At 37.6% G+C, this 23637-nt stretch overlaps 1 protein-coding gene across 6 annotated transcripts in view; it reads left to right on the plus strand.

The window, feature by feature from the left end:
- ERC1 (ELKS/RAB6-interacting/CAST family member 1) overlaps nucleotides 1-23637 on the plus strand; it is a 388985-nt gene that overhangs the window by 214092 nt on the left and 151256 nt on the right. For all 6 annotated transcript variants that reach the window (XM_082635263.1, XM_082635267.1, XM_082635268.1 and 3 more), the window contains exon 15: nucleotides 740-900. In XM_082635263.1, the coding sequence (XP_082491389.1) occupies nucleotides 740-900 (161 nt within the window). The remainder of the gene's footprint in view (nucleotides 1-739; nucleotides 901-23637) is intronic.

Below are 23637 nucleotides of genomic sequence, written 5' to 3' on the forward strand. Positions count from 1 at the left end.
GCTCCATGGCATGTGGGATCTTCCCGGACCACGGCTCAACCCCGTGTCCCCTGCATTGGCAGGCAGATTTTTAACCACTGCGCCACCAGGGAAGTCCTTTACAGGTCTTTTAAAAGCATTCTGTCTCTTCTCTATCTGGTCATATATTTTTTTTCTTTTCTTCCTGCCTTCCTCAAAAAATCTCTACCTACCTAGCTTTAGAGCAGGAAATTATCTGATTGAATTCTAGCTGTTTCTTTAACAAGAAATTCTTTGTAATGGTATAAACAGAAGAATCTTAGTTTGAACGAATAAAAATGACTCATTTATGTTTATTCTGCATCTGGTATTAGTCAAGTTTATGGCTTTTATTTCCTAAAATCCTTCTAGAAATATTTATTATGATTTTGTTCCTTATATTTTTATCTGCATTATATTGTTATTTCCATGGAAGTTTCTTGACTGTTTCCAAATAAATTCCTTAGAAGGGATTGTTTCTGGCACAGTGTTACTTCTGATGCCCTTATATTTGTCAAAAAGAAAATGAGGGTTTTTTGGACCTAAACTGAGAAGAATTATAGTGGAGGGAAGATGAGAGACGTATTTCTTTAACTGCCATTTATGTCTGATCCTGCGAGAGTACAGAATTTTTGATGGGTGTGTCTTCAATTTTGTGGACCCAGGTATTGCCCACTGCCCAGCTCCTCTGACTATACCTGACCCAGATGCTCAGTTTCTGTCTTTTCTGTATTGATCGTAGGTGGAGGAGTTACTGATGGCCATGGAGAAGGTAAAACAGGAGCTGGAGTCCATGAAGGCGAAGCTGTCCTGCACTCAGCAGTCACTGGCAGAGAAGGAAACTCATTTGACCAACCTTCGGGCCGAGAGAAGAAAACACTTAGAGGAAGTTCTGGAGATGAAGTAAGTTCTATAATATTGTTCTTCAGGCATATGCTTAGTAGAAATACTTGTCCTCATCGCTTTCATCTTCTGGCCCTGTTTGTCACGCCTGACCCACTTAGCCTAATTTTAATGCTCACTTGTGTTTCTCACTCCTTAGAACAAATTTGGGACAAATCCTGGTCAAATAGAAACTTTTTTTGCCTCCCTGTCATTGAATTTTGCAGTCCTCTAGAGTGTATGTCTCCATATGCAATTGTGTCTCTGAAATTCCTAGAACCTTCTGGAAAGTTCTGGCAAGTTGTTGAGCTTTCTGAGGAAGATAACCATTGCTCCTGAGGTCATATGATGGCTAGGCAATTTTTAAAAACATTTTTTATTATAAACATTTCCAAAGGTGCACAAAAGTAGAGAATAGTATAATGAACCTCCTTATACCCATCCCCCATATTTAACCATTAATATTTGCCACACTCTCCAGTCAGTTTTTACAAAATTGCCACTTTTAGCAGAACCTTTCTTTACATCATTTTCCTACTTTCCAGGCATCTTGCAGCTTCCTTGAGATAGTCTGTTGTGAAGGCTGTATATATCTGCTGTGCATAATACAGCTGCTTCTTTTTCTCCTCTGTGACTTTGAAAAGTTCTGGTTTCCTTCTCTTCAGAACAAGTATGTCTCTTTTTTAAGTCCCTTAGTACTTTCTCCACCACTCCAATCCCCACCCCTATGTAATTGTCCTGCTCTCATTTTACTGAAACCAAGTCTATGCTGGGACCCCTCGGCTACCTTCATCACCTCAGCAGTTACCTGTGTTTTTGCCGTCTTCTCTTCTGACTCAGAGGAGATACTGTCTCTCCTTCACCAAGCTCTCTTCTTATTTCTATCACAGATTTAAGCTCTGGTTCCCTCCTCTGCAATCTGTCTCCATTAATTTTCTTTCACATAATCTTTGCTCACTTTCTGTTAGTTCCTTCTTCTCTGCAATAAATACGCACTCTCTCTGACCTAAAGTAAACAGTCTTTCTGAGCCCAGCCAGTGCTTGCAGCTAACATCCCCTCTTCTTTTCTGCTACTTTGAACTATCAATAAATGTTGAATATGAGAATTACAAAGTAGCAGAGGATCTTGCCATGACACCTCAGCATGAATTTTCATGGGGCATGATTGTTTTGTTATCATGACGGCAGCCCAGGAGTTGAGGAAACAAATGTCGGGGTGTCCCCTGTGCTTATGGATTATTAGGACACAGTGGGAGGTTAAGAGAGCCTGATCTTTTAGAAAAGTATTACAGGTGATGTGCTCTCAGAAGTGACAGATACTGAAGCCAGAAATAGGTTGATACGCAGGGAGAAAGGGGAGAATTTAGGGTTCTGAGTATCATGATGAGAAAGTTTGCTTCTTACGAGCAGGTTAGTAGAAGCAGTTTAAGACAAGGTTTTATCACTGATGATAAGAACATAGAAGAAGGATGGATATAATATTCGGGAATACAAGGTATCGATGTGATACTCCTAAGCACAAACAGGCCCTGCTAAAGCAACGGTATAGGAGTATTGTGTCGTTTTCTCTGTGTACCAATACCTTGACTTGACTTGTCAAATCTTTCCCACGCAGTTCAAGTGTCCATAGCAAAACAGTGGTGGATTTGTAAAGGAATTTTCCTTTATTATTTGGACTTTGAAAAGATATGAAAGAATTTTTTAAAGAATGCTTGACTTTAAACCATTAGAAGGGAATTGCATGAGATTTTTTTGTTTTATTATTATTATTTTTGGAACCACAGTGCTAAACTTTCTTATGGACTTCCCTTGCCAACCCAGGTTAGAGATTACATTTCAGAAAAATAGTGTGATTTGCAAAACTGTTTTTGGTAAGATCAAGAACTCACGCACTAAGGCGTGGGATAAGTAATTAAAGTATTCAGAGAACTTATAAGTGGTATAGAAATTTGATGAATAAACATTAAATAAAAGTTCTAGAAATAAGGTGTTAAAACGTGGCTCTGACAGGTGACCTGTCTCTTAAATCACCTTCCTCGTTTGCTCAGGAGATACTACTACAGCATCATGCTGTTCTTAGGTTTTCTACAAGATTTTTGTCATGCAGACTTACTGACTTAACGTTTTTAAAGTAGTCCTTGCTTTAATTTGCACTTAAATTTCTCCTTATTGTTGCCTCTCATTTTCATATCTTAATAAAATGGTTGTTTAATACCTTTTTTTAAACAAATTAAGCACTTCAGGCCTAATCGTCTATCCAAACATGCTGTTGAGAGTGGTGGCTAATCCCAAACTCCTAATGTATCCCTCCCCCACGCTCTTTTCTCCTTTGGTAACCATAAATTTGTTTTCTATGTCTGTGGGTCTGTTTCTGTTTTGTATGTAAGTTCATTTGTATCTTTTTTTTTTTTTTTTAGGTTCCACATATAAGTGATATCATGATATTTGTCTTTCTCTGTCCAGATTACTTCACTTAGTATGATTATCTCTAGGTCCATGCATGTTGCTGCAAATGGCATTATTTCATTCCTTTTTATGGCTGAATACTGTTCGTGTGTGTGTGTGTATACATATATATGTATAAATATATAAAACACATCTTCTTTATCCATTCATCTATTGATGGACATGTAGGTTACTTCTATGTCTTGGCTATTGTAATAGAGCTGCAATGAACACTGGGTTGCATGTATCTTTTTGAATTATGGTTTTCTCTGGATGTATGCCCAGGAGTGGGATTGCTGGATCATATGGTAACTCTATTTTTAGTTTCTTAAGGAACCTCCATACTATTCTCCATAGTGGGTGCACCAGTTTACATTCCCACCATCAGTGTAAGAAGGTTCCCTTTTCTCCATGCCCTCTCCAGCATTTACTGTTTGTAGATTTTTTTGATGATGGCCATTCTTACTGATGTGAGGTGATATCTCATTGTTGTTTTGATTTGCATTTCTCTGATAATTAGCGACGTTGAGCATCTTTTCATGTGCCTTTTGGCCATCTGTATGTCTTCTTTGGAGAAATGTCTATTTAGATCTTCTGCCCATTTTTTGATTGGGTGGCTTGTTTTTTGATATTGAGCTATATGAGCTGTTTGTATACTTTGGAGATTAGCTACAGCAATTTATTGTACAGAACAGGGAAATATAGCCATTATTTTATAAAAATTTTAAACGGAGTATAATGTATAAAAATATTGAATCACTATGCTGTACACCGGAAACTAACATAATAATGTAAATCAACTAGAGTTTAATTTTTTAAAGTTTGGCATACAAATATTAAGTAATAATTCATAAAACCTCAATCAAAAGCTGTACAGTTAACCTAAGCATAATTATACACAAAACACTATGAATGACATATTGTGGGTTCTGATACAGTAAACTTTTGATTCCTTTTCACTGCATAGCTGACAAGGGAATAGACTTTCTTCTGCTATGTTCTGGACTCCTCTCCATATGTTGAACAGTTTCTGCTAATCATCTGTCCTGGGTTGGGAGTGTCTCAGTTCTACAACTTTGCTCAGAATTTGCTTCGTTCATTGTCAGTTTGCAAGGAGTTCACTCCCCCCAAGTAGTTCTGCATGATATCTGCATCTAATTACTTATGGCAAATAGTGAGAGCATACTTCCTGGAATGAAAGAGCCTGAATCTGGATTCTAACTCTGCCACTTATTAGCTCTGTGTCTTCAGCAAGTTTAGTTAGCCTTCTTGTGCTTCAGTCTCCTTATTTGTAAAATGGCAATAATGATAGTTCCTGCTTCATAGCATTTTCATCACAGTAGAATAAGAAATTTTTAATATATGAGATTGAGAGCAGTACCTGGCATAGGAAACCCTTAGTAGTGGGTATTGTTAGCTTGCTGCATGTACTTACTGGCAACAATTTGCAGGAAAACAGAAAAGTATTTGAGCAAAATTTAAAAGAAGAAAGGTAATATCCTATCTGTGGTTGTTGGCAATGACAAAAAGATTCTTCCTTCTGTAGTTATGGCAGGACCCACCATATTTTAAATGTTTTCATTGTTTTATTAATAATAACTGAACAAGTTAAAAGGACTTGTTTACTATAACCAGAGAACTTGAAATGTAGAAGAAATATGAAGGGAATGCAATGTGCACAAGAGCCTGAAACATGCACATGTGTGACTCTGAATCTGGAATAAGAAAAATCTTCCCTGAAGAAAGGATGGTTGGCCTATTTGTAGAGACAGTCCTTCAGCAAAGCACCAGAATAGTCTAGTTTTCTGGAATAATCTTGAACTAGTCAAACCAAAAGGAATGCCCTGATAGTTCTCTTCTATCCCTAGTATTTATAATTGTAATTTTTGAGTGTCTGTTACAGACAGACGGCCGTGAGTTTGGGGAGATGTGGAAGTGTTCACCTGGTAGCCTGCCAGTGTCTCAGAAGAAGCACTCGAGTTGGTTGGCTAGCCTTGGGGAGAAGGGACATTTTCATTGGCAGATCTCATATTGGTTCTTCTCCTTATGCTGTGGTTTTGTTAATCACTGTTTTTTTACTTCACTTTTATGTTAACCTCTTTGACTAAGAAAGAAGGGATGAACGGGAGAGGGAGGAAAATAATAAAATAACAACCATAATAAATTCTGAGTATCAGTTCAGGTCACGAGCTTCACTATCAAGATTTCTAGATGTGGCTTCCCTGGTGGCGCAGTGGTTGAGAGTCCGCCTGCCGATGCAGGGGACACGGGTTCGTGCCCCAGTCCAGGAGCATCCCACATGCCGCGGAGCGGCTGGGCCCATGAGCCATGGCCACTGAGCCTGTGCGTCCGGAGCCTGTGCTCCACAATGGGAGGGGCCCGCGTACCGAAAAAAAAAAAAAAAGATTTCTAGATGAGCTGATTCCTTCTCCACTGCCCTGCATTCAAAGTCCGACTGCAGTCTCACCCTATGTTAGCATTATGAATACAGCTCAAAAGACTCACGTTTTATTTTGAGTAAACTTTTATCAAACTACGCATTTGACTATACTGAGAATTGGTTTGTTTCGGAAGGTGGTGGTGGAATCGCTCTTTTGTTTCTTTGAGAATCTAGAACTGTGTGATAAATAGCATCCCATTAATAAAGTTGCTAGAGAAGTCCAAAGCGCTGTGGGCCACATTATATACTCGTGAGATGACTTCTGGCTCAGAAAGACCTAACTTCCCACCCCCGTAAAATAAATTTTCTTATGTACCTAAGAAGAGTTCAGTAATATAATCTGAATTCTGACATTTAAAAAATATTTGCCTTTTAATTTGAGAGAAAAATGCAGTATGCTTGGAATTAAGGAAGCTGTAGAAAATGGTTACTGGGAAAAGTTCAGGCTATTTGGAGTTAGTATAGTTAGGTGATCAACCTGTTTTACTTTGAATAATTAAAATGAGACTGTATTTTAAATTATTTTATCTCCTAATCTGTAGAATTTCATTTTAAAATTTATTGTAGAGTTGCTGACATTAAAAAATAAAATCCCATTTGGGGATCTATGACAGTCTTCCAAATTAACCACAAAATTGATAATAGTTGTGCAAATTATATACTAGTAACAAATTGAAATGCCTTTTAAGATAGGTAAGAACTAGAACATGTATACTTTTTGCAAAGCCACACATGTATACTTCACCAAATGCCTTTGTTTGAGTCATTGGACATATGACAAAGGACTTTTAGTGGAGTTGGAAGCATTTTTCACAGTGGCCTGAAATACTGAGCTTTAAATATTTTGTGGGAAATCACATAAATTCTTATGAAAATTTCCTACACTTGAGTTGACAAAGAAAGCAAAGTATGCTGTATAGTATAGCAATAAATAACACTAGTGGGACTGGTCCTCATTAAAATTATAAAGAAAAGTTTCTAACTCTTGACTTGGGGACTTCCTTCCTAGCCTTGGTTAACTCCTTAATCCTGTCCCTTCGTTTTCTACCCTCACATCCAGCTCTCTCACGCTTCCTACTTCACAGAATGTGTGGTATCAACTGTCAAACATCTCTTCTCATCAGCACTAGGAGTTTAGGTGGGGCTCTGAGTTGTTAAGGACAGTGACGGAGATGGGTTTCTTAAGTACAGTAATTACAGTATTTACAGTACAGTGTTTGAGTCCCTTACTCTCCCTGATCCTAAATGGTGACCTTGATGCTCAGCTTCTCTCGAGATGAGGCACGCGTATTTCAAATGTTTTTCTTGTGACCTGAATTAGGATCATTTACAAACAACCCTAATATCCCTTGCCCGTTCTCCTCCCTTAATCCTAAATCCATTCTGCCTTTTAGCCATTTAAGGCCAGATATAAATTCCAAACAGAAAAAACCACTCTCCTGAAGAAATCATGCTTCCTAAACATTTTTTTCATTTAAAATGTCTTAAATGGCTGTGGTAATCTCTAAGTAAAGAGCTGAAGTTTTCAGATAAAAGCCCCAAAGTCCCTCTCCTTTCCAGTTTTTATAATTCTGTCTTTCCCCCATCAGTATATGGTTTGTGTGCAAGAATGTCCTCGCTTGTGCAGGGATGAAATTAAGAATATAGGTCATCCTCTTTTTCCTAAAGGGGAAAGGAGTGGGATTATTGTCCTACTTCTTACTTATCTTTTTATTTTTTTCTCTACTGGAGTTGTAGGTTGAACCCTAGTCCCTTTGTTTAATACAGTTGAAACAGTTAAAGGGACAGCTCTTCCAGGTAGGTAACCTAATGCCTTAAGCTAATTGCAATACTCATTTTAAGAAAAGTTTTGTACATAATATACCGTTATGAGAGGCTTTTTTAGTTTGGGATTAAAAAAAAATTATTTTCCTTTCAGGATCTTCATTCTCTGTGTCCCTCAGAGTACCATAAAGGTATTTGCTCATTCTGTAAATGGATAAAACTTCCCTCAAGCTTTGTATGTAGAAATAGTAATCCATTTATTTAATCATAAGCTTTTCCTGGCTGAAGATTCTGAGTAAAAGAGTATTATAAGATGCTCTTTGTAGCAAAGAATGTGTTTACAGTTTGAGCTCGTTATAAACTGGGGTAATAATACTTTGACCTACCTCATGAGGTTGTGGTGAGGATTAAATGAGATAACGTGATAAAAACACTTTGAAATTGGTCAAGCTGCATATTTGCAAAGCATGATACTCACAATTGAAAATTGTTAAGTTTGCACTTAACTTTTCAGGTTGGCAGTTTGCTCGTGCTGAAGCGAAAGGGTTTCCTGCACCTCTAAGGTTCCTGTCGTGTTAAAACTCATATGATTCTCCGACTAGGTGACCTTCTGACATCCTTGATGCTATAGTTGCAAATGCGCTGAGGACATCAGAGAAGTGATTTATATGTAAACAGTACACTGAGCGGAAGTTGGGGGTCAGGTGTCCACCATGAGGACTAAGCCTCGTGTTCACTGGGTCAGACTCCCCAAGGCCCTACCAGTGATAAGCTGCTCCGGGGGTGGAAGTGGAATTGTGATGCTAGGGTTAGAGCGGCAGTGCTGGGGAAGTTTCAGTTCCAACCCAGTCACAGTGGCAAAAGTCCTGTTGAAACCTCAGGCGTCTTGCTGAGATAGCAGAAAGTCTGGGTTTTAGGAGTAGGTACCATGACCTACAATAAAGCTAACTATAGATGACGATAGTAACAAAACTGAAAGCCCCAAGGAAGTCTACAGGGACAGTAGAATTTGGAGGATGAGTCCCATCAAGATAGAGAGGTTTGGGAAATACCCTGAGCTTTCAACAGATCAGCGCAACAAAGGATAAATCCAAGCCTATACAAGGTCAAGGAAATCAGCCATTAACTGAATTATCTACTAGAATAAAAATCATTGCTTTTCAGAAGAAAATAACAGAATCCAGAGTCTCTGTAGTGTATGATCTACAGTGTTCTATATTCAATTAAAAAATATCGCCAGACATTCAAAGAACAGTAACATGTAACCCATAGTGAACAAAAACATGCAGTAGAAAGCAAGTCAGAGAAGTCCTAGATATTGGAATTAACAGTGATTTTAAAGTCACTCCTATAAGTGTGCTTCAAAGTCTTAAAGAAAATGTAATGTTGATGATAGAACATATAGGAAATCTCAGCCGAGAAAGGAAAACATTTTAAAAATGGAAATTTAAATGAAAAAATTCAGTGGATGGTCTTAATGACAGATTAGAGCCTTCAAAAGAAAGAGTCCATAAATTTTAAAACAGATCAATAGAAATAATCCAGTGTGAACAACTGTGAGAAAAAGGGTTTTTACAAAATGAATAGAGCCTCCATGACGTGTTGGACATTATCAAATGGGCTAATATACATGTAACTGGAATTCCAGAAGGGTAAAAGAGTGAGAAGGGGGTAGAAAAAAGTCTGTAAAAATATTGGCTGAAATATTTCTTTGATTTAAAATACATTGATTTATGAAGGTGTATGGGGAAATCTCTGTGCATCCCTCTCAATTTTTTTGTTAACCTAAAAGTGCTCTAAAAAATAGTCTTTTTAAAAAGCGTGTATATTTACAGATCCTAGAAACTTAGTGAAACCAAGCTGGATAAATACAAAGAAAATCACACCTATAAACATTATAATATAATTGCTAGAAACAAAATATAAAGACAATAACAGAGGCAGCAAGGGAAGAAAAAAACAGTATGTAAAGGGAAACTGTGATAGCTGAGTTCTTATCCAAAAATTGGAGATCAGAATAAAATGGAACTTTTTTTAAGGTACTGAAAGAAAATTTGTCAGCCTAGAATTCTAGGACCAAAAAACAAACAAACAAAGTCCAAAAACTAGGGTTAAATATAGACATTTTTCAGATAAATAAATATGAAAAGAATTCATCTCTAAGTGGAGGTATGTCTTCGTGATGGCTGATTCGCTTTGCTGTATAGCAGAAACTAACACAACATTGTAAATCAACTATACTCCAATTAAAAAATTAATTTAAAAAAAATTTAAAAATTAAAAGAAACTAAAATACAGTAAGCTACGGAGATATATTGTACAGCACAGGATATATAGCCACTATTTTATAATAACTATAAATGGAATATAACCTTTAAAAATTGTGAATCACTATATTGTACACCTGTAACTAATATAATATTGTACATCAACTATATTTCAATTAAAAAAATATTCATTTCTGAAAAAACATATTCTGTAAGAAATGCTAAAGGATGTTCTTCCAGCTGAAAGGAAATGAAACCAGATGGAAGCATGAATCTGCAGGAAGGAATGAAGAACACACGTGGTAAATAAGCTGATATGTATAGACAACTGACTCTAAAGCAACAATAATATCATTGAATGGTGGAGTTTATAATAGGTGTAAAACTGAAAGGTATGACAACAGTAGCACGGAAGACTGGGGAGGGTAGGAACATATGGTCGTCAGGTTGTTAACTTTGTGAAGTAAAAATACAAACTATCAGTCTCGAATTTTTGTTTAAGTCATTTTCTTTTTTTAAAAATTTATTTATTTATTTATTTATTTATTTGGCTGCATTTGGTCTTAGTTGTGGCATGTGGGATCTCTATTGCAGTGTGCAGGCTCTCTAGTTGTGGTATGCAGGCTCTAGAGCACGTGGGCTTAGTTGCCCTGTGGCATGTGGGATCTTAGTTCCCTGACTTAAGATATGGGATTGAACCCGTATCCCCTGCATTGGAAGGTGGATTCTTAACCACTGGACCACCAGGGAAGTCCCAAAGTTTTATAATTTCTAATCTAGATAGACTTTGATAAGTTTAAAGGTGCATATTGTTAGCTGTAGAGCAACTACCAAAAGCAAAACCAAAAACGAAAAGCTCAAAATCCAATAGAGGAAATAAAATACACTAAAAATTACTTCATTTACCCAGAAGAAAAAGGACAGCAAAGGAACAAGAGAGGAGTGAAGCAGAGAGGGGTAAATGGCTGATAGATATAAATTCAGCATATCAGTAGTTAGGTCAAAATCAAACGGGCTAAACACTCTAGTTAACGGACAGAGATTATTAGAATTGATGAAAAAAGAAACAATGCTGTCTACAAGACATACAGTGTAATAAACACAAGTAGGTTAAAATTTAAAGAATGTACAAAGGTAGTCCTTGTAAATAGTCATCATAAGAAATCTGGTATGGCTATATTAGTATCAGGTAAAAGAGACTTCCAGAGAGTATTCCTGGAGATAAAGAAGTACATGTCATAATGATGAAGCAGATAATTAACCAGAAAGACATAACAATCCTTCATATGCATGCACCTAGTACAGAGCTTCAAAATTCATGAAGAGCCAACTGACAACTAAAGGGAAAACCAGACAGATCTATACTCATCAGTCATTGCTGGAGCTTATAACCCTGATTTCTCAGAAAGTGATAGAATAAGTGAACCAAAAACAAGCAGTAAAAATATAGAAGCTCTGAAGACTGTCAACTTGATCTATTTAATATTTATAGAGTAGTACACCCAACAACTGAAGAATATATATGTTTTTCAAATATGTATGGAATGTTCACCAATGAGGACCATATGCTGGGCCATAAAAACAAATCTTAATAAGTTTCAGAAGACTAAAATATGTCAGAATTGTTCTCTGACCACAGTGGGATTAAATTAGAAGGTAATAATAAGATTTTTTGAAAAATCCCCCAATGTTCGGAAATTAAATAATACAATTCTAAATACCGTGGCTCAGAGAAGAAGTCATAAGGAATATGAGAAGTCATTTTGAACTGAATGAAAATGAAAACACAAATGTGAAATTTTGTGTCATGCAGCTCAAGTAGTGCTTAGAGTGAAATGTATACCTTTAAATGCCTATATTACAAAATAAGAAAGTTTAATTCAGTGAACTGTTTCCACACTAAGAGAATTTAAAAAGAAGAGTAAAGCAAATGAAAGTGAATAGAATGAAGGAAATAATATAGATAAGAGCAGAAATCAAGGAAATAGAAAACTAGCAGCACAGAGAACTTACAGTCAACCATGGGTTCTTCAAAGAAACAATGGAATTGGTAGGCCCCTTGCAAGACTGATCAAGGGAAAAATGAAGACTCATAAATTACCAAATTTTTGTAATGGAAGAGGGCAAGAGTGGATATCACTTGAGGTTCTAATGGCATTTATTTATTTTTTTTAAATAGAATCATTTTTAAAAATATTTATTTATTTAGGCTGTGCTGGGTCTTAGTTGCAGCATGCAGGCTTCTTAGTTGTGGCATGGGGACTCTTAGTTGTGGCATGCATGCGGGATCTGGTTCCCCAACCAGGGATCGGACCCAGGCTCCTGCATTGGGAACGCAGATTCTTACTCACTGGACCACCAGGGAAGTCCCTCTAATGGCATTTAAAAAGAGAATATTTTGAACAACTTTATGCCAATAAATTTGATAATTTAGATATAATAGACAAATTCCTTGAAAAATATGGTGTATCAAAACTGGATCTGCAAAAAAAAAAAAAAAAAAAAAAAAAAGTGTCTTCTGGGCTTCCCTGATGGTGCAGTGGTTGAGTGTCTGCCTGCCGATGCAGGGGACACGGGTTCGTGCCCCAGTCCGGGAAGATCCCACATGCCGCAGAGCGGCTGGGCCCATGAGCCATGGCCGCTGAGCCTGTGCGTCTGGAGCCTGTGCTCCGCAACGGAAGAGGCCACAACAGTGAGAGGCCCGTGTACCACAAAAAAAAAAAAAAAAAAAAAAAAAGAATGTTACAAGAGACACTACCTAATGGACACTGTCCTAAAGGAAGGACACTACCTCATGATCAAGGGTTCAATCCAAGAAGAAGATGTAACAATTATAAATATATATGCAGCCAACATAGAAGCACCTCAATACATAAGGCAACTGCTAACAGCTATAAAAGAGGAAGTCAACAGTAACACAATAATAGTGGGGGACTTTAACACCTCACTTACACCAATGGACAGATCATCTAAACAGAAAATTAATAAGGAAACACAAGCTTTAAATGACACAGTAGACCAGATAGATTTAATTGATGTTTATAGGACATTGCATCCGAAAACAGCGTGTTACACTTTCTTCTCAAGTGCACATGGAACATTCTCCAGGATAGATCACACCTTGGGTCACAAATCAAGCCTCAGTAAATTTAAGAAAATTGAAATCATATCAAGTATCTTTTCTGACCACAACGCTATGAGATTAGAAATAAATTACAGGGAATAAAATGTAAAAAACAAACACATGGAGGCTAAACAATACGTTGCTAAATAACCAAGAGGTTACTGAAGAAATCAAAGAGGAAATCAGAAAATCCCTAGAGACAAATGACAACAAAAACACGACAATGCAAAACCTATGGGATGCAGCAAAAGCAATTCTAAGAGGGAAGTTTATAGCAATACAGTCCTACCTCAAGAAACAAGAAAAATCTCAAACAGTCTAACCTGGGACTTCCCTGGTGGCGCTGTGGTTAAGAATCCACCTGCCAATGCCTGGGACACAGGTTCAAGCCCTGCTATAGGAAGATCCCACATGTCATGGAGCAACTAAGCCTGTGCACCACAACTACTGAGCCTGCGCTCTAGAACCCACAAGCCACAGCTACTGAAGCCCATGTGCCTAGAGCCTGTGCTCTGCAACAAGGGAAGCCACCACAATGAGAAGCCTGCGCAGTGCAACAAAAAGCAACCCCTGCTTGCCACAACTAGAGAAAGCCTGTGTGCATCAACAAAAACCCAATGCAGCCAAAATAAATAAATAAAATTTAAAAACCAATCTAACCTTACACCTAAAGCAACTAGAGAAGGAAGAGCAAACAAAATTCAGTCAGTAGAAGGAAAGAAAGATCAGAGCAGAAATAAATGAAGCAGAAACAAAGAAAACAGTAGCAAAGATCAATAAAATTAAAAGCTGGTTCTATGAGAACATAAACAAAATTGGTAGACCTCTAGCCAGAATCATCAAGGAAAAGCGGGAGAGGACTCAGATCAATAAAATTACAAGTGAAAAAGGAGAAGTTACAGTGGACACCACAGAAATACAAAGTATCATAAGAGACTACTGCAAGCAACTCTATGCCAATAAAATGGACAACCTGGAAGAAATGGACAAATTCTTAGAAAGGTACAACCTTTCAAGACTGAACCAGGAAGAAATAGAAAATATGAAAAAACCAATCACAAGTAATGAAATTGAAATAGTTATTAAAAATCTTGCAACAAACAAAAGTCCAGGACTGTGAAGTACAGCCTGTGAAGATGGCTTCACAGGTGAATTCTATCAACCATTTAAAGAAGAGCTAAAACCCATCCTTCTCAAACTCTTCCCAAAAATTGCAGAGGAAGGAACACTCCCAAACTCATTCTACGAGGCCACCATCACCCTGATACCTAAACCAGACAGAAATACTACTAAAAAAGAAAATTACAGACCAATATCACTGATGAATATAGATGCAAAAATCCTCAACAAAATACTAGGAAACAGAATCCAACAACACATGAAAAGGATCATACACCATGATCAAGTGGGATTTATCCCAGGGATGCAAGGATTCTTCACTATACGCAAATCAATCAAGATGAGAATCCGCCTGCCTATGCAGGGGACATGGGTTCAAGCCCTGGTCCGGGAAGATCCCACATGCTATGGAGCAACTAAGCCCGGGCTCCACAACTACTGAACCTGCGCTCTAGAGCCCATGAGCCACAACTACTGAGCCCACATGCCACAACTACAGAAGCCTGTGCGCCTAGAGCCCAGGCTCTGCAACAGGAGAGGCCACCGCATTGAGAAGCCCGTGCACCGCAACAAAGAGTAGCCCCAGCTCACCACAACTAGAGGAAGCCCGCACACAGCAATGAAGACCCAATGCAGCCAAAAATGAATAAATAAAATTTTAAAATAATAATAATAAGTGGTGCTGGGAAAACTGGACAGCTACATGTAAAAGAATGAAATTAGAACATTCCCTAATACCACACACAAAAATAAACTCAAAATGGATTAAAGACCTAAATGTAAGACTGGACACTATAAAACTCTTTGAGGAAAACATAGGAAGAACACTCTTTGACATAAATCACAGCAAGATCTTGTTTGACCCACCTCCTAGAGTAATGGAAATAAAAACAAAAATAAACATATGGAACCTAATTAAACTTAAAAGCTTTTGCACAGTGAAGGAAACCTGTATAAGACGAAAAGACAACCGTCAGAATGGGAGAAAATATTTGCAAGCGAATCAACAGGCAAAGGATTAATCTCCAAAACATATAAACAGCTCATTCAGCTCAATTTTAAAAAACAAACAGCCCAATCAAAAAATGGGCAGAAGACCTAAATAGACATTTCTCCAAAGAAGATATACACATGGCCAAGGAGCACATGAAAAGCTGCTCAACATCACTAATTAGAATGGGCTCAACAGTTGGAATGGGCATGATCACAAAATCTACAAACAACAAATGCTGGAGAGGGTGTGCAGGAAAGGGAACCCTCCTGCACTGTTGCTGGGAATGTAAATCTATACATCCACTATGGACAACAGTATGGAGGTTCCTTAAAACACTGAAAATAGAAGTACCATATGACCCAGCAATCCCACTACTGGTCATATACCCAGAGAAAACCATAGTTCAAAAAGACACATGCACCCCAATGTTCATTGCAGCACTATTTACAAAGCCACATCATGGAAGCAACCTGAATGCCCATCAACAGATGAATGGATAATGAAGATGTGGTACCTATATGCAATGGAATATTAGCCATAAAAAGGAACAAAATTGGGTCATTTGTAGAGACGTGGATGGACCTAGAGACTGTCATGCTGAGTGAAGTAAGTCAGAAAGAGAAAAACAAATATCGTATATTAATGCATATATGTGGAATATAGAAAAATGGTACCGATGAACTGGTTTGTAAGGCAGAAATAGAGATACAGATGTAAAGAACAAACGTATGGACACCATGAGGGGGAAGTGTAGAGGAGGATGAATTGGGAGATTGGGATTGACATATATACACTAATATGCATAAAATAGATAACTAATAAGAACCTGCTATATAAAAATTAAATTTAAAAAGAGAAAGAAAAAGAACAGAGTTGGAAGACTTTCACTATCAGTTGTGTAGTCTTGGTCTACAATGACAGTGATTAAAAGTATGGTTAGGGCATGAACACTGACATGTAGAATAATGGAACAGAATGAAGAGTACCGAATAGACCCACAGATACACAGTCACAGGCACCAGTGTAATTTAATGGGGAAACACTTGTGTTTTCAATAAATGATGCAGCTACAACTGGATGTGTGTAGGGTAAAGTGAGGTAGGGACCTCATACTATATGCAGAAATTAGTTCAAAGTGGATCATAGACCTAAACATAAAAGGAGAACCATAAACTTCTGGAAAAAAGTGGGAAACTTTGGAATAAGCAAAGATTATTTTAGTATACATAATATACTAACCATAAAAGAAAAAAATGATAAATTGTACTTCATCAAAATTAAAGGCTTTTCTTCAAAAGACACCATTAAGAAAATGAAAAGAATTGAATGATAAAGGTGAAAGATACTTATGTGTAAAGGATTTTTGTATATAACTTTGCAGATGACAGTTAAATCTCTATTATGTCTGTTTCTATAGGATTTACCCCATTGTGTTACAGTCATTTATTTGCAAGCTTTATCATCTTCCTCCAGACTCCTGACATTCAGAAGTGTTCCTCTCTTGAATCCTGAAAAACAAGCACAGTACCCAACACATTGGCACTCAGGAAATATTCTTTGAATTGTACTGAATTATTTTCACATTAAGTGTTCTAAGAGGATGTATAACCAAATTACTGATGATTTTTAAACAGCCTTTATGTTGTTTGTCATTTCTACAAGTTAGATCTTCAAGACAGATTGAACATTGTTCAGATCCAGAGTTCTTTTCTTTGTGGTTTAATGTTCTAGGAAACTATTTGGTTAGGATGTCTATTTGTTTAGGAATATTTGCTAAGGGAAATATCTGTGATGTGCACATAAGTTTTATACAGGAGTCACTGTCGGGGGGGAAACAGATGAACCCCTCCTTTTAGCAGAGAATGTCTTTGCTATGCATGTGAAAGAAATTATGACTGGATTTATTCTTTTTCTTCATTGCCTTTTCTTCCACATAATGACATTCTTACAGCATCCATGGACATTGGTATAATTTTCCACCCAGAATTAAGTTATTTCTTCTTAGTGTTTGTGGCCATGCATTTTCTGTTAGAGATACTGTTGCTTTTTAGAGCAAGGTGGTTACTACCTAGCAGAGATAGCAAACAGTTTGATCTTGAAATTAAGCTTAGTTTCACAGGAGGGCAACGTATACATCTGGAGTGAACCTATCAGAATACATCTGCCCTCTTGGGCTCTGGCCTCACGTTGGTGTTGTCTCTCAAGCTCACAGTACCCCAGACATATAGTCATCCAATTGGTGTTCCTTTATCTTCAGCCACATCTACTCTGCATATCTTCGTTTTCTTTCATCATTTCTTGTTTTTATCATACTGTCTTGCTTGTATATATTTTCTTTTTGCTTACATTTTCTTAGCTCATTTATAAAGCATTCATAATTTGCGAATGTGTCTAATCGCCTTTATCCAATGCTCAGAATCTGGAGTTGAGGGTTAACATTATAAAAAGAGACAGTAAAAATAGGGTAGTTCTCTCATAAAAGTGTGATCGATTCATTCAAAGAATAAGAAATTGGGGAAGCATTTATGATACAATGTTAAGTGAGAAAAAAAAGCATAAAACTGATTTTTCTGTGTGTATATGTAGATGCATTTTTTAACAAAAAAATTAAAGCTGGGAAGAATAATCACCAAAATGTTAGAAGTACTTATCTTTGAATGGTGGAAATATGGGTGTTTTTTTTCTTTCTCATACCTGTTGCATTTTCCATAATGAGGGTGTATTACTCTTAGAGTTAGATAAAATAAAGGCTATGCATTGGAAAGGTGGGGGGAGTGTGATTGATTCAGACATGTGTATGGACATTATTCATTAACTTTTTAAAAAAAGAATCAAGACCTCTTCACTGTATCTTTTTTTTTTTTGTGAAAGGCAGATATTAGAAGTACTCATTTCATATCATGGTTCTCTGTCCCATCACATGAAATATAATAAAGTCTTATATTACTATTTTCATTTGCTTTTATTTTCTTTTTTAAATCTTTGGGCAGTGTAGTCCACATCACTGAGTTGAATATGAACTGGATAAAAGTAGTCATGACCTTTCTGATATATAGGCGTATATTCAAAGCATTTTTTTTCTAGCCAGTTGCTCAATGGAAATAAGTTTCTTACTTTCACTGGGAACATAAATCTAATTATGTTGCACTGACGTTTACAAACCTTCAAAAGCTCTGTATTTCAATCAGCTCTCCATAATTTTGTCCCTTGGAGCATTTCTGGCTTTATTTCCCTCTATGGTTCTTATCTCCATTATCCCAAATCTATTCAAACTTACATTCTCCCTCCTTAATGCTTTTGCTAAAACCTTTCTTCTGTCTTAAATGCTTTCTCCATATTCTGCCTTTTATGGTTCCACCCTTTTCTCAAGGCTGACACCAAATCACATTGCCTGTAAAGAAACCAGCTTAAATCTTCCCAGTCAACACTGGTGCCCCCATCACTTTGCTCTTTGTTTTGTTTTTTAGAGCGTTTTTACACCATTTACACCTTGTTTCTAGACTATGTGCTCCAAAACTGTGCTAAGCACTGTGGGTAAAATATTCACTGAGATGATGTATTTTTTTCCTCACATCACAGAGCTCATAGACTTATTATGCACACATGATTTCTGTGGGTGAAGATAAACATAAACAGCCATATAAGAGGGGTGCATCGTTTGATAAAACATTCTGTAATGGATGTTATATTTTTTACAGAATGTTTTTATGTGTGTTAAAGTTTTGTGTCCACACGTAAGTCCTTAAGATACCTAAAATGTATTGTGTGAGCAAAGTTTTTTATTCTAGTTTTTCGCTATGGAAAGCCAGTTGTAATATCCCCTATATAATATGGTAAGTGCCCATATGTGCCTGAGTCTGTTCCTGGGCTCTGTTCAGTTTTCCATTTACCTGTTATGGCCGTGCTAGATTGTTACTGTTTTATATACTGTTCTGCTTTTAAGTTCTGGTGTATGGCAGGACAGAAGTCTCCTCAGTGTGCTTCAGTCAGAATCACCTGGAACTTCACTCTTTCATAGAAATTTTATAATGATGTTGACTAGGTTCTTAAAAAAAAACTCTTTTGGGACTTTGATAAGAACTTGCATTTATTAATAGACTAGGCAAAATTAGATATTTATTATAAACAGTAAGTCTTGTCATCCACTTACATAGCCTATTTATCCATTTATTTAAGTTTTCTTTTATGACTTTCATTAGCATTTTGTGCATTTTCTCAGCAAAATTCTCACACATCTACATTAGATTTATTTCTAGATACCTCATTTGCTGCTATCATGAATGATATATTTTTTCAATTAAATTCTCTACTTTTTTATTCCTGGTATGTAAAAAGCTATCTTTAAAAAAATACTGCTGTTCTATATATATCCTGTTACCCCTTATTAGCTTTGTTAGTTAGAGTAGCACAACCTGCTGAAAACTTTCTGTGACTTAACACAGTAAAAGTTTGTTTCTCAGTGGATCTAATAGGGCAATGCTATTATTTCTGATTGGTGGTGCTTTTTTTTTTTTTTTTTTTTTTTTGCGGTACGCAGGCCTCTCACTGTTGCGTCCTCTCCCGTTGCGGAGCACAGGCTCCAGACACGCAGGCTCAGCGGCCATGGCTCACGGGCCCAGCCGCTCCGCGGCACGTGGGATCTTTCCGGACCGGGGCACGAACCCGTGTCCCCTGCATCGGCAGGCGGACTCCCAACCACTGCGCCACCAGGGAAGCCCAGGTGGTGCTTTTTAAATCTATACTGTATATATGCCCTGTTTAATTCATATGCTTTGTGACTTTTTTTTTTCTTGTTTAGTGTTACTAGAAGTTTGTGTACTTTATATTTTTTTTTCAGGAGCTAGATTGGGATTTTGTTCACCTCTATTTTATGTTTGTTTTCACTCTACTAGTTTCTGGTCTATTATCATTTCCTTCTACTTTCCTTACATTTACCATGTTTACTTTTTTCCAAATTACTCGAATATTGTCAGTTATTATAGAAGGCTATAAATTTTTCTCTAAGCCTCCCATTAGCTATATCCAAATTTTTATATGTAGAAATTTCTCCTTGTGTATTTTAGGTCTTTTGGTTTCCTGAGCTTTTCCTGTTGATTCATGTTTTATCCAGGGTGTGGTGGTTTAATTTCATAAGATTATGGGGGAGTATTCAATGTTGATTTCACAATATTATTATTGAATACATTGTAGTGAGAAAAAATAGTCTATAAAAGGTAAGCAAAAGAGGCATAAATACAGCTACAGTAGAAATGTTTAAAATTATCTGTTGACCAGGTATCCTGGCATTAGACGGTATGTTGATTTTACCCTCAGGCCGGAATCAGGGTGATGACATCATTTCCAGGTATTCCTAGGTCTCTTTCTTACATGTAAGAAAAACTTTCCCAGAAGTCCTTCACAGCTTCCTTCCACAGCAGACTAACTATAACTAACCTTCTTCATCCGTTTGGCCAGACCAAGTCACATGCCAAGTCACTGGGAAGGGAAAAGTGCACCTTTTTTTGTCTTACTCTATTAGTACCTACCTCTGAGGTCTGGAAAGAGCGTGTTTATCTTTGAGTCGTGCTGAAGAAGGGGTGGACCCATGAACCAAGTTGGAAGGCAGCCCGATACAGTCTTCTGCAGTTGCCTCCTAGATGCCCTATGTCAATATGCCTCGGACATCAGTGAATTTATTGGAATGGAGAAAGGATACTGATTAATCTGGAGAGTCTGATACATGGCATTCTGTTAGGAGAGCTTCTCATATCTATTTAAATGCCCTTTAACACAGTTCAGTTGTTTCTAGTTTTTACAATGTGAAGTCTCTTGTAACTCTTTAACTTTCCTCATGAGGATTTGTTTTCTTATATGGTTTGTAATCTTTGACTATGAGCTCATCTTCTGTGGGGCTACTTACCTTGGGAGTCTTATTCCTTCAGATCAGCTTTGAGCTTGTCTGAGACAGTGAGTTTCACTGTTTCTGGACCAGTTTTTGTGTGAGTTTATGTGCTTGGAATTTTGTGTATCTCATTTACCAGCGAGTTCTCATGGGTGATTCTTTTCACACCCAAAACTCTGGACTCTTCACTGCCCCGCTGGGCTGGTAGGCAGCGTTTTTCTGGTCCCTATTTTACAGATGGAGCCAACCTTTGTGACCTTCTTTAGCTGTAATGCATAGGTTATTTCTGTCTCCTGTGGAGCCTGAATCCAGGAACCTCTTCCCTAGCCCTTAGTTATTAAGGCTTATAGCCAAGTGTTTTACCCCTTATGAGCCGTTTCTACTTTATCTCTCATCAGTGCTTTGAGTTCTATCTTCATTATTGGCACTTCCAGTTTAGTTTAGCTCATGCTTGATACCTCATGGTCAGTTTCTATTTTATGCAGTGTTTTCATGAGTTTGGAGCAAGAGGGAAGCATCCTTATATGTTGGCTTAGTTCATAATGTTTATCAGAAGTGTAAGTTTCAATTTAAACCAAATTGGTTTTCAGAATTTAGGTTTTTTTCCTTCTCTTAATTTATTTTTTTGGCCTTTATTTTTATATGCATACTTTTCCTTCTTGAAGTCTTCAAAATCCATAACAAGGATTTTGATTGCTACTTTTTAGACAGAATATCTGTTGCAAAATTTTTGCCATTTCTTGCGGGATGGGGTAGATTACAACTCTGTTGAACCAAAATTTTATGTGGGGGCTTCCCTGGTGGCGCAGTGGTTGAGAATCCGCCTGCCGATGCAGGGGACACGGGTTCGTGCCCCGGTCTGGGAGGATCCCACATGCCGCAGAGCGGCTGGGCCTGTGAGCCATGGCCGCTGAGCCTGCGCGTCCGGAGCCTGTGCTCCGCAACGGGAGAGGCCACAACAGTGAGAGGCCCGCATACTGCAAAAAAAAAAAAAAATTTTATGTGGAAAGGTAGCAAGAAGCAATGATGAAAGATGTGCTGGCCCTACTTGGTTTCTGAAATGTTATTTTCTCTTAAGTTTCTGTAAGGTGGAGAGTTACTTCTGCTTAAAAATTTTCATCTTCACCCAAACTTTGTGTCTTATGGAATAGTTTATTTTTCCAATATACTTTAAAGAAAAAAACCTTTCTGTTCTCAGCCTGCTCGTGATATCCATCTCCTGTTGCTTTGGCTCAGAGTTCCATTCTACTTCATGATAAACACCTTCGTATCTCATTATATCTTCAACTCTGAGCTCTGGGAGCAGGCTCACAGAGGAAGCTCACTGTGCTATCTAAATGAGCCATGACAAGCATGGGAGTGGAATTTACTGCTGGGAGGTAGACCAGGTGGTATTCAGGGGGCTTGTTCCATGTGGTAATTGCAGAACCCATTAGTATTGAAGTAGAAACTGGAGGAGTGAAGCTCTTTGGCTACTAATTTCCTGGAGAGATAAGACAGTCACACGTGCTTGTGTTTTTCAATTTCTCCGTGTAAAATTGTGCTTGAGGACATTTCTTATTATTTCTCACTCTGATTTTTTATTTGTTTTACTTTTATTTTATAGGCGGGCTTAATGTGACTAAACCCCTCAGTATGAAAATTCTGAGACACCAGGGTTAAGTTGTTGTGTTATTAAGTGGATCCTCCAGCCCTTCTTTCTGGGGATGAAGCCCTATTGCGATGAAGTGTAATAAGGCTCAAAGCTGTCAGTGGTTCCAGATGTGGAAGAAGGCCTCATCAGAGGGTTTCTTCACCAGGACAGATGTGCATATCTTGGGCCTGTGCTAATTAAGAGAGTGTTTTCCTCTCATTTTATTGTTATTCCATCTGTTAGAAAGTATCCAGATAATTGCACAACACATATAAATGATGATGTATCCATCACATGCAAACAATAGAAATACTTTAGCATAGTTATTTTCAGGAAGGTTCATGTAGGGACAGCGGGCAGATCCGTTCTTCTTCCCAGTCACCATTCTGGGAAGTACTGATGGACCCCAGAGCAGGAACGGCCCCAGAGCCCACCCATTACCTGCCAGTGCTCATTCGAATCCCACTTCTTTTGTCACTAAGATGAGGGCTATTTTAGCAAATGTCAGCTGCTGTCAGTGTCTTTGAATTGAAAATGAAGATAAACTAAATTTGTTTTTTTCCCTGAAGATAGTTAATCATGTCACTTAAGTTTGGGCCAATAAAGAAAGAAGGAATAGTTCAGTTTAATAAGTGGTACATAAAATGAGACCCCACCCTACCCCCACCTCTATACCTCTGCTCTGCAGTTCTGAACAGATGCTTTAATAAGTCTGCAGGCTCTAGAATCATGTGAGGTAGGGTGTTGGTCGTTACTTAGAGCTTCGCATTGAGTAGAAACTGCACGTTGGATTTTGAATGAATTGACTCTTCCCTTCAGTTCACCCTGGGGTGTCGTTAGTGTAAAGGCATTTCTTTGCCATAGCAGCTTCCTCTCATCCCACCACTTTTTAGCTTTGGGTGCTTCCCTATCCCATCTTTGTTTTCACATTTAAAGCATAAGAAGACTCAAGAGCTGTATTTTGTTTTTTACTTTAAACTAAGACCAGAGCAGTGTTTTAGTCACCAATCACTGTTAAGTTGATGATTCCTTTATGCTACCCAAGAGTTTTTATTTAAAATTGAGCATTTTTACTTGCTCTTTAGGTCAGA

This window comes from Mesoplodon mirus, assembly GCF_964341445.2.
Source record: "Mesoplodon mirus genome assembly, chromosome: 11".
In the NCBI taxonomy this organism is placed as follows: domain Eukaryota; kingdom Metazoa; phylum Chordata; class Mammalia; order Artiodactyla; family Ziphiidae; genus Mesoplodon; species Mesoplodon mirus.